At 44.1% G+C, this 13138-nt stretch overlaps 1 protein-coding gene across 1 annotated transcript in view; it reads right to left on the minus strand.

Annotated features, from left to right (window-relative positions):
- Positions 1 to 12103, minus strand: part of SLC22A4 (solute carrier family 22 member 4) — a 52965-nt gene extending 40862 nt beyond the window's left edge. Inside the window, exon 1 of the mRNA XM_079966567.1 lies at positions 11299 to 12103. Coding sequence (XP_079822693.1) covers positions 11299 to 11691 — 393 coding nt within the window. The 5' untranslated portion in view covers positions 11692 to 12103. The remainder of the gene's footprint in view (positions 1 to 11298) is intronic.
- Between the last annotated feature and the right edge of the window lie 1035 nt (positions 12104 to 13138).

A 13138-nucleotide genomic window follows, 5' to 3' on the forward strand; every position in this document is an offset into this window, starting at 1 on the left:
TTTGGAACCCAAATGTCCAACAAGGCTTCCGTGGCTCCTGATTGGCTGGAGGAGCTTCCTGTAGCCAATCAGAAGCTGCGATTTGGTTTTTGAACATTTTGGAATATTTCCAGAATGTATTCTGTTTGCCTTCCAAGGTACGACTGTATAATGAATTGAAAAAATATTTTAAAGATAATATTTGTAAAAAACAACAACAACCTAGAAGCTTTTCTTTTGGGAATTATGGGGTCAGAGCTACCTAAGCAGTACAGAAACTTATTTATGTATAGAACTACAGCTGCAAGAATGTTATTTGCCCAAAAATGGAAAGAAGAAGTTCTGGCAAGAGAAGAATGGTTACAGAAATCAATGGAATATGCAGAAATGGCAAAACTTACCGGAAGAATTAGAAATCAAGATAACAAACTCTTTATTAAGGATAGGAAATGGTTTATTGAAATAAAAGCTGTAAACAGATTAAGACGTTAGCTGGATTATTGTAAGAACTTGCAGTTTTCAAAACATATATAATAATGGAGGAATAAAAAGAATAAGACAAGATAATTTAGGATATGCAGGGAAAGATGAAAACAACTTTAAGGAACCACAGGAAGGGGAAGGGAAGTTGAGGCTTAAAATGTTAAGAGTTATTGTTGAAATGTTTTCTTTTTGGTTATAATCTAAAATTATAAATAAATAAATAAATAAATAAATAAATAAATAAATAAATAAACTTTTTAAAAATGAAATGCTATTTAATGTTATATCACACTCAGCTTTCAAAATTTCCCTCAGTTTTGAAATGTATTTGCCATCTGGTATGGAGATTAGGTAGTAAAGAAGCACAAGCCTGCATCAGGCACAGTATGCTGGTGTCGGTAAAGCTACACAAGTAATTCTAATACTGCAGCAACAAGCTTAAAAAGGGAGAGGCAACAAAAATGTACTGTTTTATATGCTTAGACTGCATTATTAAATTGATATCAGACTGACTTTTTTTCCATGGGAAAGCTGTGTGTTTGAAGTCTTATGAAACATATTTAGGTTTTTCCCCAAAAAGAAAATTAGCTGTTATCCTAATTCTATTAAAGTAAGTGTCACAGATCCCATGACTTAAAGTGGATTAGGACTACTTCCCATAACGTCCAGCCCTTTTCCAAAACATACTTTGCAGTCTGGAACATACTGAAACAATGGCAACCCCCCCCCCACCTTCTATGGAAAATTTTATTTTGGCAAAATCAACATAGCAGTCTGGCATTTTTGTTTATTTGATTTCTAAACCACGCTTTATTCAAAGATCACAGGGTGGTGTACACCATTAAGAACATAATTTATGGATCATAACAATGACATAATAAAATAATCATAATAACTGTCGCGCCCACACACATTTAACAGGTCATAGATCAGGCATCCCCAACCTGCGGCCCTCTAGATGTTTTGGCCTACAACTCTCATATTCCCTAGCTCAGTGTTCCCCAACCTTGGGCCTCCTGCTGTTTTTGGAGGCTGTTTTTGGACTACAATTCCCATCATCCTTGACCACCGGTCTTGCTAGCAAGGGATGATGGGAGTTGTAGTCCAAAAACAGCTGGAGGCCCAAGGTTGGGGAACACTGCCCTAGCTAACAGGACCAATGGTCATGGATGATGGGAATTGTAGTCCAAAACATCTGGATGGCCAAAGGTTGGGGATGTCTGTCATAGATTATTTAATGGCCAAAGACGCCAAAGACCTGAGTACCTAAAGACATGTAATGATGGCGCTAGGCAACCCTCTCTGAGACCATTCCACAGATGGGGAGCCACCACAGAAAAAGCCTGTTCTCATGTAGTCACCCTCTGCTTCTTGGGTAGGGGAAACAAAGAGAAGGGCTTGGGATGAGAAGTGCAGGGTCCTGGTCAGTTCAAATGTGGAGAGCCAGTCTTTAAGGTATTGAGGTCCTGAGCCGTGTAAGGCACTTTGAATTGGGCCTGAAAACTAACTGGCAGCCAGCGCAGTCAGGCCAGGATCAGCTCAAATCTTGTTCTGGCCATCAAATTTTGCACCAGCTGAAGTTTCTGAACCACCTTCAGAGGCAGCCCCTTGCATGATGCATTGCAGTAATTCAACCTAGAGGTTACCAGAGTGTTGGCCACAGACTTTATAAGAAAGGCATAGAAACACATATAAATCTAATAAATAAAAATAAAAATAGAAGACTTAGTGAAGCAAAGACAGAGAACCACAGCTTTAGTGTTTCTGCTCTCCATTACGAGAGACTGTGGCATTTATTTATTTTAAATAGCAACTGTCATCACCCATCAAAATGACATGGAATCATATTAATGAAATCATTTCAGTTAGGTTGTATTAAAAATAATCAGAGCAATGTCTGGCCACTGCATTAAAAAAAGACAGAAACAATAAACCCAGATCATATTGGTGTACAAACTAAAGATGACCAGAACATGAAATTGCTGCCTTATAGATGAAACAAAACTGGAGAAAAGAAATACTATTGAAGTGCAAAGGAAGGGAGAGACATGAATGGGAAACAGCTGTTTGTTGGCCCAGCTTAAACTTGTTAGTGCAATGTATGCACGCTCACCTAGATGGGGGGGGGGTGCTTCCCTATGGCCACTGACCTAAGTGGAAGCGCTTTTACATATTGAAGAATACAGTGCCATGTTTAGATGTTTATAATCTGGGTATCTGCACAAGCATATTGCTCCTGTAACATGGTGGCAAGGCCGTGAACAATTAATCCTTTGAGCTCTCATTTGTCTCAGATTTCTGCATCAAATGAATATTGATGCCCACATTTAATTAAGGAACAAACTAAGACATGAAAGAACTGAAAGTATTATTTTGATTCAAGTGTCTTTTATTTTTTGAAGCTGTGAAACTCCAAGTGAAAGTTCTGAATAGGAAGCTATGGATCTTTCAGACACTAACCGGTAAAAAGGTAAAGGTAAAGGTACCCCTGCCCGTACGGGCCAGTCTTGACAGACTCTGGGGTTGTGCGCCCATCTTACTTAAGAGGCCAGGGGCCAGCGCTGTCCGGAGACACTTCCGGGTCACGTGGCCAGCGTGACATCGCTGCTCTGGCCAGAGCCAGAGCCAGAGCCGCACACGGAAACGCCGTTTACCTTCCCGCTGGTAAGCGGTCCCTATTTATCTACTTGCACCCGGAGGTGCTTTCGAACTGCTAGGTTGGCAGGCGCTGGGACCGAGCAGCGGGAGCGCACCCCGCCGCAGGGATTCGAACCGCCGACCTTTCGATCGGCAGGCCCTAGGCGCTGAGGCTTTAACCCACAGCGCCACCTGCGTCCCTTGACACTAACCGGTAAATAAACATAAATAATGCTGGAATTATTTTCAGTGCTCTATTATTTAATAAGATGGAGTGGGATATAAATAAAAGTTGGGTTTAAGTTAGCTTTTAAAAATAAAATAAAAATCCAGATATCATTCTGGCTCCTTCTGGTCATGCATTGGGGTAATCCCTCCCCACAGCAGATATCAGTTTGAGAAAAGGGATTCTCCTCAGGACACTGCAGGGGAGGAAAGTGTTTGAATTCTTCTCCATGCCTGTCCTGATACAGTTCATTATCAACCCTTCTCAACTAATGTAACCTGCATTTTTAAGAGCCTATGCATTAAATGCATAGATGAATTTAATCTATATAATTTGCATCTATCTAGTTTGCTCCTGAAAACCAAATGATCCTGCAACAACTTTTAAATCATAGGCTAGACAGGATTTTTACACTTTCTTCTTATTTCTACCTCATAATGTGCACAGTGCTGGCCAATATGAGTTAATTTCCTGTAATATGCTTTCGGTTCTTCTATCTCAAAGGAAAAACAGAACTAAAGGAGAGAACTTTATTTTCTCCAGTCTAACCCCTGTGATGGTGCATTTCTGCTCTTCTCTCTGTGTTTACAAATCTTCTGTAACGGCGGGCCAAGAATGTAACTTTTTAAAATCTCAAAACGTCAGAGATTTTACTGCGCCCCAAAGGAAAAAGAAGTCTTATTTTCCCATAACCAACCTCAGTTTGGAAATGTTCACAGTAAACCACACAATAGATACTTCCGAAGTACCATTTGCGGCATGGTTCTGCTCTTTCCAGCTTTTCACTTCACAATTACCCAGCCCTCCATCACATATAAGCAAAGCAATCATGTTGTTCCTGCCACATTCACAATACACACTTTGTGGAAAGGCTGCTTTCTCACAGCCCCCATCTCCTTTCAATATCACCCTGCTTGCTGCATCTCCTAGTCCAAGTGTGCGGAATGTCTGGCCTTTCGGAAGTTGCTGAATTACAGCTCACATCATTCCTAGACATTGGGCATGCTTGCTAAGACTGATGGGAGTTGTAGTTCAGTGACATCTGGAGGGCCAAGGGTTGCCCACAGCTGCTGAAGCCCCTGAGCTTTATCCTAGCTAAGGGACTGACTGGCTCAACAATGCCACCTGTGAATTAAAAAAAATTGGTCCAGCTAATGGAGGAGGCAAATGTACTATATAGGTAGTTTGCAGGACCAAAGTCAAAGAAATATCAGTGGGTCTTCAACTGTAGGAATAATAACCATAAAGGGAACAGGAAGTGGTACAAATTCCTGCAAGTTTTCTCATGTTCAGAAGTACAACAACATTCTGAAACAGGTTAATACTTTCTTGTGCAATAATAATTGTGAACATTCCTGAGCCTTCACCAGTAATCAAAATAGTGGGGTGAGAACAGAACATTGTTGACATAAATACCTTGCTCTGTTGTTTGTAACCACTGAACACAAAGACAATCAATATATGGGCAAATACAGTTATAGAAATAAATTGTAACTCATGGTGAAGTGATAATAAACCAAGTCTTGCAATGAACTGAAATATCATAGAGTTCAAGCACAATAGAGCACCTGTATTAGCCTAAGAAGCAAATGTCCATGAGCCTAAAACTCAACAAGCCTGCCTTCAGGGCAAATTCTGACAAAATAAAAAGCTGGTACCAATCTTTGGAAACCTGTGGGAAAGTAAAAATGAAACAAAGGGATAAAATCAAGGAAGCAGGCTGAAAAAGCTAACAAGATCAAGAGATGTTTCTGACATAATGTTCCTGGCTTAACAAACCATAGTTTTTGTGTGCCAGGAACATGTGTCAGGTCCACTGTGCTACCTTTGCTCTACCCCTCATGCACCAGATTCTTTCCATTTCTGCGCGTAAATCATCATAAGGCATTGTTGCATACATAATAAACTTTTTTCCCTGACATTTGGGTATTGCTTGACCTATTATTCCCAAAAGTAAAGCTTTTTAAAATAAAAGATGCCTTGAACATTTCCCCCCAGTTCATTATACATTTCCCAAAAAGCTTTCACGATCTGACATAACCACCACATATAGTAAAAGGTATCCTCTTTTTCCTTAGACTTCCAGCACGTATCCATGCACCAGACTGAATCTGGTCTACTATTCCATTAAATCATAACCTGAATTGTACTTCAATGTTGGTTGATTCGTCAGGATCTGAAACCACAGTTTGATTGTGGCTCCTGATCCTGTCTGATAGAAAACGTGAAATTAAACTAGTTTTCTGTTTTAGGCATAATAATGGGGAACTACTTTAAAGAGACCAGAATCAAAGAACTGAAGCTGGCTTGCACGGGGAAGAAGCTAGGAGATCGGGATTGGGGAAGCACACAAGACAACTCATTCCCAACTAAGCCAAGTATTTTGTGTTCAATTTAGCCTAGAAACTCAAAACACACAGAGAAAAATATACAGATCTCACTTACGGAAATTGTAGAAATAAGGCCAATTTGATTTAAAACAGCCCCGAATACGTACATTGGCTAAGTACTAAGCCCTTTCAACAGGGTGCCCTTCCTTAGCTTCATTTCTAATTACTCTTTTTTTTTTTTTACAATTAACAAAGACCTTTAAATCAAAGTAGAAGCTGGACAAAGTATATGTGGGGAAAGCAGTACAATGAAGTAGTTTTGCCCCCATTTCCAAGAACCTAGCCCCCAAGTACCATCAAATGTTGAAACAATGCAGATGAAAAGATTTGTATCATGCTAATTTCTGTCAAAATTGACAATGGACAACAGATGGCCCAACGGGTAAGCCTAGACAGCTATTATCTAGGGTAAATGTAGCTAAAATGGTGGCAAAAAGAATTGTGGCTAGGGAAGAAAACAGGGAGGGAAGAGCATCTGTTCCACATGTTCACATATATATATTAATGCTATAGTCCTTTAGGAGCACACAGAAATGTGGCCTATGGTTTCCAACTACGGTCTGCAGAAAAAACATGCTTCACCTGGACTGGATGCAGTGGGGGAAGCTATGCTTACAGCAAACCAGGACGTCAGCGGGGTGGGGTGGGGTGGGTGGGATCAGAGTACATGAAAGAAGAATGGAGAGAAGGCACGGAAGCCCCAGGCTAAGGTCTCAACCATCATCACTGAAACACATTGTAGTTTACAGTAGTTTCGCACAACATGGAGCTTGCATGCAGTCCGCCTGCTGCCTCCCCCTCAGCTGTAGAGTGGCATCCTCAGGAGGAGGCAGCGGGCAGGTGCAAACTGCACACTGCCCTTTCAGACAGCGCGGAGCCTGCAGAGACCCAAGCCACCACGTCACTCCCAGGAGACATGTGGCTCGGGTTCACTGCAGGCCCAAGTGCCCACTGCCCCCTAGCTATGCCTCTGATAAGGCACACCTTTAAAAGTGTGCATAACAATTAAGCAGCCAGTGCATGTGGCTACACTGTAAATGAAAACATTTTTCATTTACTTATTTAAGGCATTTCTTCCATACCTTTTTATTTGCCCAGGCCTACCAGCTCTGCTTTGCTTTGCTTATTGGCTTTTATTGGTTTTATCACCTTATTTGTATGTTATTTATAACAGTGTTCCAAATTACTGGTGCCATAATGTGAAAAACCTTGGTTTGCACAGAAACTGAATGAACGAGAGTTAGCTGTGGGACAGTTAGGATGATTCAGCCACATGACGGTAGTGCTCTGGTAGGTGTATAATGCATTATAGGCCATTAGGACTTTATACACTAATATCTTGAACTTGGTAAATGTACCGGAAGCCAGTGTAGAGCTTTTAGCATCTGTGAAATACGCTAATGTGGAGCCGCTCTGGACCACAGCATTCTACATTAGCTGAAATTTCCAAACCACCCCAAATGTAGCCTCACATAGAGCGCATTCCAATAGTACAGTGTAGAGGTTACTAAAGCCTCCATCACTAAGACCAAGCTATCCCTGTCAAGGAACAGGTGTAGATAGTATATGTGCCGGAAAAAGCACTATTGGCCACTGAGTGACAATGATGGATTTAAGAGTACTCCCAAGGAAGAGTACAAACCTATCAAGAATAGGCAACCTGTGAATTTCTCAAACTTAGGAACCGCTTATCCATAGAGCTTCCATCTTAACAAGATTCAGCTTCAGATTACTGGCCCTCATCCAGCGCATCACTGACTCAAGCCATGTTGGTACAGAACTTGCATCGTCTCAATTGATTTCAGATGTGGCAGCGTAGTGTCTTCAGTATACTGATGACACCATGTTCCAAATATCCCAATGACTGCACCCAAAGGCTTCAATGTTATGTTAAAAAGCATTAGGGGCAAGATGGTAGGCATCAATAGGAAAAGGACTGAAAATAAGGCTGTCAATATCATAACCGAAGGCATGAATCCATTTTGAATACTGTGTACAATTCTGGTCGGCTCATCTCAGAAGCAAGAGTACTGACCAACTCACCTATGAGGAAAGGTTACAACATTGAGCGCTTCTTAGTTTAGAGAAAAGGCAAGTGAGAAGTGACACAATTAGAGGTGTATAAAATTATGCATAGCATGAAACAACATGAATACAGTGTTCTCCCTCTGTCCTAACACTAGAAGTCAGAGCACTATGGACTTTTGGAAGATTCCTGAATTTTTGAACATTCAGGACAGACAAAAGAAAGTAATTCTTCATGCAGCACATAGTTAAACTATGGAATTGGCTTACACAAGAGGTAGTCATGGCTATCTACTTAGATGGCTTTAAAGAGGATTAGAAAAATTCGTAGAAGATAAGGCTATCAGTAGCTACTAGTCAAGGTGGCCATGTTCTGCTTCACTATTTCACTGGGAATCACAGCAGTGAGAGCACTGTTGCATTCATGTCCTGCTTGTGACCTTCCTACAGGCTGGCCACTGAGAGAACTTGATGCTACACTAGATGGACATCTGTCCTGATCCAGCAGGTTCTCCTTATGGTAGAAGGACCCCATAGTGCAAATGCCAGTGGGCTGATGGACAGTTGGACAAAGCCATACTCTGTGAACTGTCCTAAAGCTAGAAGTTAACAACAGGCAGCAACCATTTTACGCATATCTGATTGATGCACGACTGAAAACAGGGCATAATGGGGAGGGGTGGACTTATGCGCACTCTGCATAAGTCTTAACTTTTCATGGTCAGAATTTGGGGGGAAAGGGAGGCTTATATTCAGGCCAATTCGGTTTTGCTGTTCTCCCCACCACACACACACACACACACACACACAGTTTTCCTACAAAGTCTGTTGCCTGCTTTGAATTACAGTGCCATCAATCCCACTGCACAAAGTCAGTTTAGGAGGATACTACGGTCAAGCAACAACAGGATTATACGATACTCTCCTGCTCATGATAAAGGTCAGCTAACACTGTTTTATTATACTGTATCTGTTGCTGTTTTATGTGAGATACCCCAAGAGTTTTAAACTGAAAAGCAGCATCTAAACATTTTTTAACAACAACAACAACATCATCCACCTCAACACAAGGTTTCCAAAATGCTGCTAGGGCAGGAATGAAGGAACAATATTATTGCCTATCACTGTAGGTGTCCCTGTACAACTCTATTCAACACAACAACCACAACAGAAACAAATGCTAGAAGAAGAACTATTTTGTGAGTGGCTAGGAAATGCTCTCTCTGTCTTTCTGCAAAGTGAAGACTTTGAGGAAGTATTTAAGACTGGGAAACAACTGCACACATAATAAGAGCAAGAGCAAGCCAATGGCCCATCTAGGCCAACATTTTGTTTTCACAGCGGCCACCCAGAAACCTGTGAGAAACTCGCAAGCAGGATATCAGCACAGGAGCACTCTCTCCTCTGTGGCCTCCAGCAACTGGTATTAGGAAACATTATCGCATCCAGTGACTTAATGCACAGTCAATCTTGTTGAAAGACCCCACATCAACTTAAAACTGCAGTTCACTGACTACTGGTAAGATGTGGTGCTTTTTCAGATATTTCGGAAGATCACAATAAAAATAATGGGCTTGTGCGTCTTATTCATAACTATATGTTCCATTTCACTGACCCCATTTTCAGGACCAACAAGAGTCAGTTAAGAATAGTCAAGTCTTCATTTACGGTAAATGTCTAAACAGTATTAAACTACAGAAAGGATAGAGTTTAAATTGATAAGTCTTTCAAGCAGTCTCCCGGATAGCATCCATAACATGAAGCAATGTAGCAGTTCCCAAACAAACAAGTCTGAACAGTGGCCTGACCAGTTTACTGGGAGTAAATTCCATTGAGCTCAATGGGGCTTACTTTTGAGGTATAGGTATAGGATTGGACTGTTATTGTTACCACTCGAGTATATACAAAAGGTACGTGTTGGGTTAACCTAATCCATAATCCTCCAAATATTAAGCATGAATGTTTCAGAAATGAGTAAGAGTTTCAACTCTCATCTACAAAACAGTCTATTCCATTAGAACAATTGTTTGTGAAATAAATATTTTTTTAAAAAATGAAAAAAGAGAAATCTGATGTGATCTCTAGATTAGTTCTGGAGATTGGGTAATTATTACTACCAGATTTATCCTAGATTAGTTACGGTAATCTAATTTGTTTTGGACTGTGCTCCTTTTTTCTTCCCCTTAAGGAGGTGAAATAACATGTTTTTAAAATCGTATTATGACAACACCCTTTATATGACACACCCTTAGCTACCACATTGATGTTATTCCACACCAGTGCCCACACTTACACAGTTCAACAGAACTCTAAGGAGTTGATCTAATCTGACCTGACATAATTAGCATGCTAGCAATAGCTGTGTTTTTTATTTATTTACAGTAGCCTACCAGTCCAGGATATAGATGGCAATGGGAGGTACCTATGCAGTATTCTGGTTGCTGATCATAAGGGTGCCTATATGATTTCCTCCATATGGTAAGAAGAAACTTGGGAAGGGAGTGACAGCTGGAGAACAACACACACAGAGAAGGGTACAAAACAACAAATCTTTCCCAGCATCATGGCTCTCTTACCCAGAAGAGCCTGATCCATCAGATAACTTAGAGCCTCACTCTGGTGTTGTGTTTTGCAGTCAGATTTCTCCCCTCTAATATGATTCCCTTGAGAGCAGGATCCATTAACACAAAAAGTTATGGGTGCATTCAGTTTATTTACACGTGTGAACGAAATCAACACATCATCCACCTACACACAGCACATACAACACTTTGCAATGGAGCCAGTCCACACGTTCAACAGTCAGTGGCCTAATGGTGACGTATAGCGACGTGGCATCAAGCAGCTATAAGAGTAGAGGCCCTAAATGTTTCCTGGGTTGGATGGGTAAACAGGTCCCTTATGGTACTGCTGGATCTTAACCATACGAAGCTAAATGCATTGACCGAGATCTGTTACGTGGGCCCCAATGTATGCATGCAAGTTGCCTAAGTGCCTTTCTCGGTCCCTTCCTCATACACCCAAGAGATCACGAACAAAGCAGCATTGTCCCTACGCATGGAAGGGCGAGGAGCAGAGGCTTGTGCCACGACTTCAGAGAGGCAAACGGACCGAGGTGCCGCGCGATGCACGAGACAATGCCAGAGAAGCAGGAAAGCATGAGAAGAAGACCCCGCGCAGCCTAAATGCAGCCCTTCCTCCGGGGAGCCAGGCGGCAGCAGAAACGAAGACAACCGCGCCGGCGACACGTGCCCCAGCCCCGGCGCCCGGGTCGGCCTCCGCTCGGCGGCGCGTCGGCCCCGGAGCGCATCTTCTGCCCGTGCTGCAGCCTACCAGGCCCCTCCTCGGAGCCCCGACCCGCTCCTCCATTTTCTGACTCCGAGGCTCCAGACACGCGCGCCTCCTTTCCCTCACGCCGGCAACACACGCAGTTCACTCTCCCTTCCAGCCACAGCTGACGCTTCCGCACACAAACACACGCGCGCGCGCCACAGCCCAGTCATAATAATCAGCCTCGCGGAGCAGCTGCTGCGGCGCCTGCCCGCCGCCCCTCCCTACCTCGCTGACGATGGTGGAGAGGTAGGGCTCTCGGCTGTACTCCCAGCCGTCCAGGCACTTCTCTTGCTCCACCTGGCTGAGGTTGACGTCTCGCCCGGGCACCAGGTTGCGGGCGGAGAAGTTGGCCAGGGCCTCCAGGCTGTAGCGGCGGCAGCGCTGCGGGACCTGCCGCCCGCCGCGCTCCTCCAGCGGGATGCTGGCGTTGAGCCACTCGCGGCTCAGGTTGGCGCTGGCCGGCACCCGGCACCGGTGCTCGGGGGTGCCGGCCAAGAAGACGGCGGACATGCCGTTGAAGCCGTTGGGGATGATGCTGGCGCTGAGCAGGAAGAAGATGAGGCGCTGGAAGGGGCCCCACTCGCCCAGAAAGGCGATGATGTCGTCGTAATCTCGCATGGCGGCGGCGGCGGGAGGCTGACGGAGACCCAGCAGCAGAGCGCGCACCGCCGAGTGGGTATGAGGCAGCGGCAGCCGCGCTGCGCTCTCTTGACTGGCTCTGTCATCTCTCCGGAGGTGGGGTCTTCCCCCGGCGGACTCCGCCTTTCCCGCGCACACCCCCTTCGCCTGGGCGAGCGGCGCTAACCGGTCCTGACCGAGATAACCTTCGCTGGGGCTGCGAGCGGGTTCCCGCCGCTGGAGGGAGGCGCCGGCGACGAGCCCGCCCCAAGGCGTTCCGCCTGCCTCGCGGCGCCCGGGCCTTTGGGCGCGAAAAGCAGTCTGGAGGAGGCTGCCACCCAGATGGACTGAGGCAGAGAGCGCCGCACCAGAACTAAGGCCCTGGTTTTCGCTGCCCGGTGGGCTGCTGGTCGCGCTGTTTCCAGAGGCAAAAATAGCTTCTGTGAGGAATTTATTAAGAGAAAGGTGGTCAAGCACCGTGCAAAGAACTTTAAAACACTTCCTTGAAAGGGGTGTCGCTCTAAAGATGCTAATGTTCGTTTTCAAAAATTACGGCGCCTCACCTTGTATAACAGGGTGGTGGGTTTTTTTAATGACCCAAGGATAAAGTACTCTTGAGTATCTGCAGGGTGCATTTCTTTTGTGAACCTTATTTTCTTTGTCCTGAATACAATGCCCAGCGAAGGGATGACCGCTTGGAGGAGCGCAGAGAGAAGAAACGCCATGATGCATCTGTAATAGCAAAACTAGACACCTTCATCTGCCCCAGCTGCAATAAACCATGTCTCCTCCTCTATTGGTCTCTACAGCCACAGTAAGCGCTGCAGCCTTCCAACAGTTTGACTTCACCCTTAAAGGCGCATTCCTCCATTGTCTCCCAAGACAGATGAATGCTGACTGAACAGGCAGGCCTTTTGTTTATTTTTATTCATTATTACAGTTATATTCCATCTTTCCTCCAATAAGATCAAAGTGGCATATATCTCCCATTTTGTACTTGGATACACTCAGGCTAAAAAACAGTGGCCAGCTCAAGGGAGCTTCATGGTTAAATGGGATTTGAACCCTGGTCTTCCAGCTCCTAGTTCAACACTAACCACTGCACCACATTCACATACGATGAAATGTGCTATCCTTATCCTTAGTAAAATTATCATGATGGCATGGGATTTCCCTATTTTCATTGGAGAAATGTTGGAGGGTATGGTACAGCTACCAATGCCACTGGCAGGTGGCACAGTGGTGGTGAGTGTCCTGTGGGTGGTGGTGGTGTGGCAGAGTCGGACGGCGCTTCCTGTTTTGCCTCAAGTGGTGAAATGGAATGTACCACCCCTGACCTCAAGTTGTCAGTTCTAATGGAAGGCAAGCAAGGACCCACAGCCCAAGTGGGGCTTGCTAGCTTGGGGTTTCCCTGAGTTTATGACAAATCATATATCAGTAGTTATTT

The sequence above is a fragment of the Podarcis cretensis genome (genome assembly GCF_951804945.1).
Source record: "Podarcis cretensis genome assembly, chromosome: 2".
NCBI lineage: Eukaryota > Metazoa > Chordata > Lepidosauria > Squamata > Lacertidae > Podarcis > Podarcis cretensis.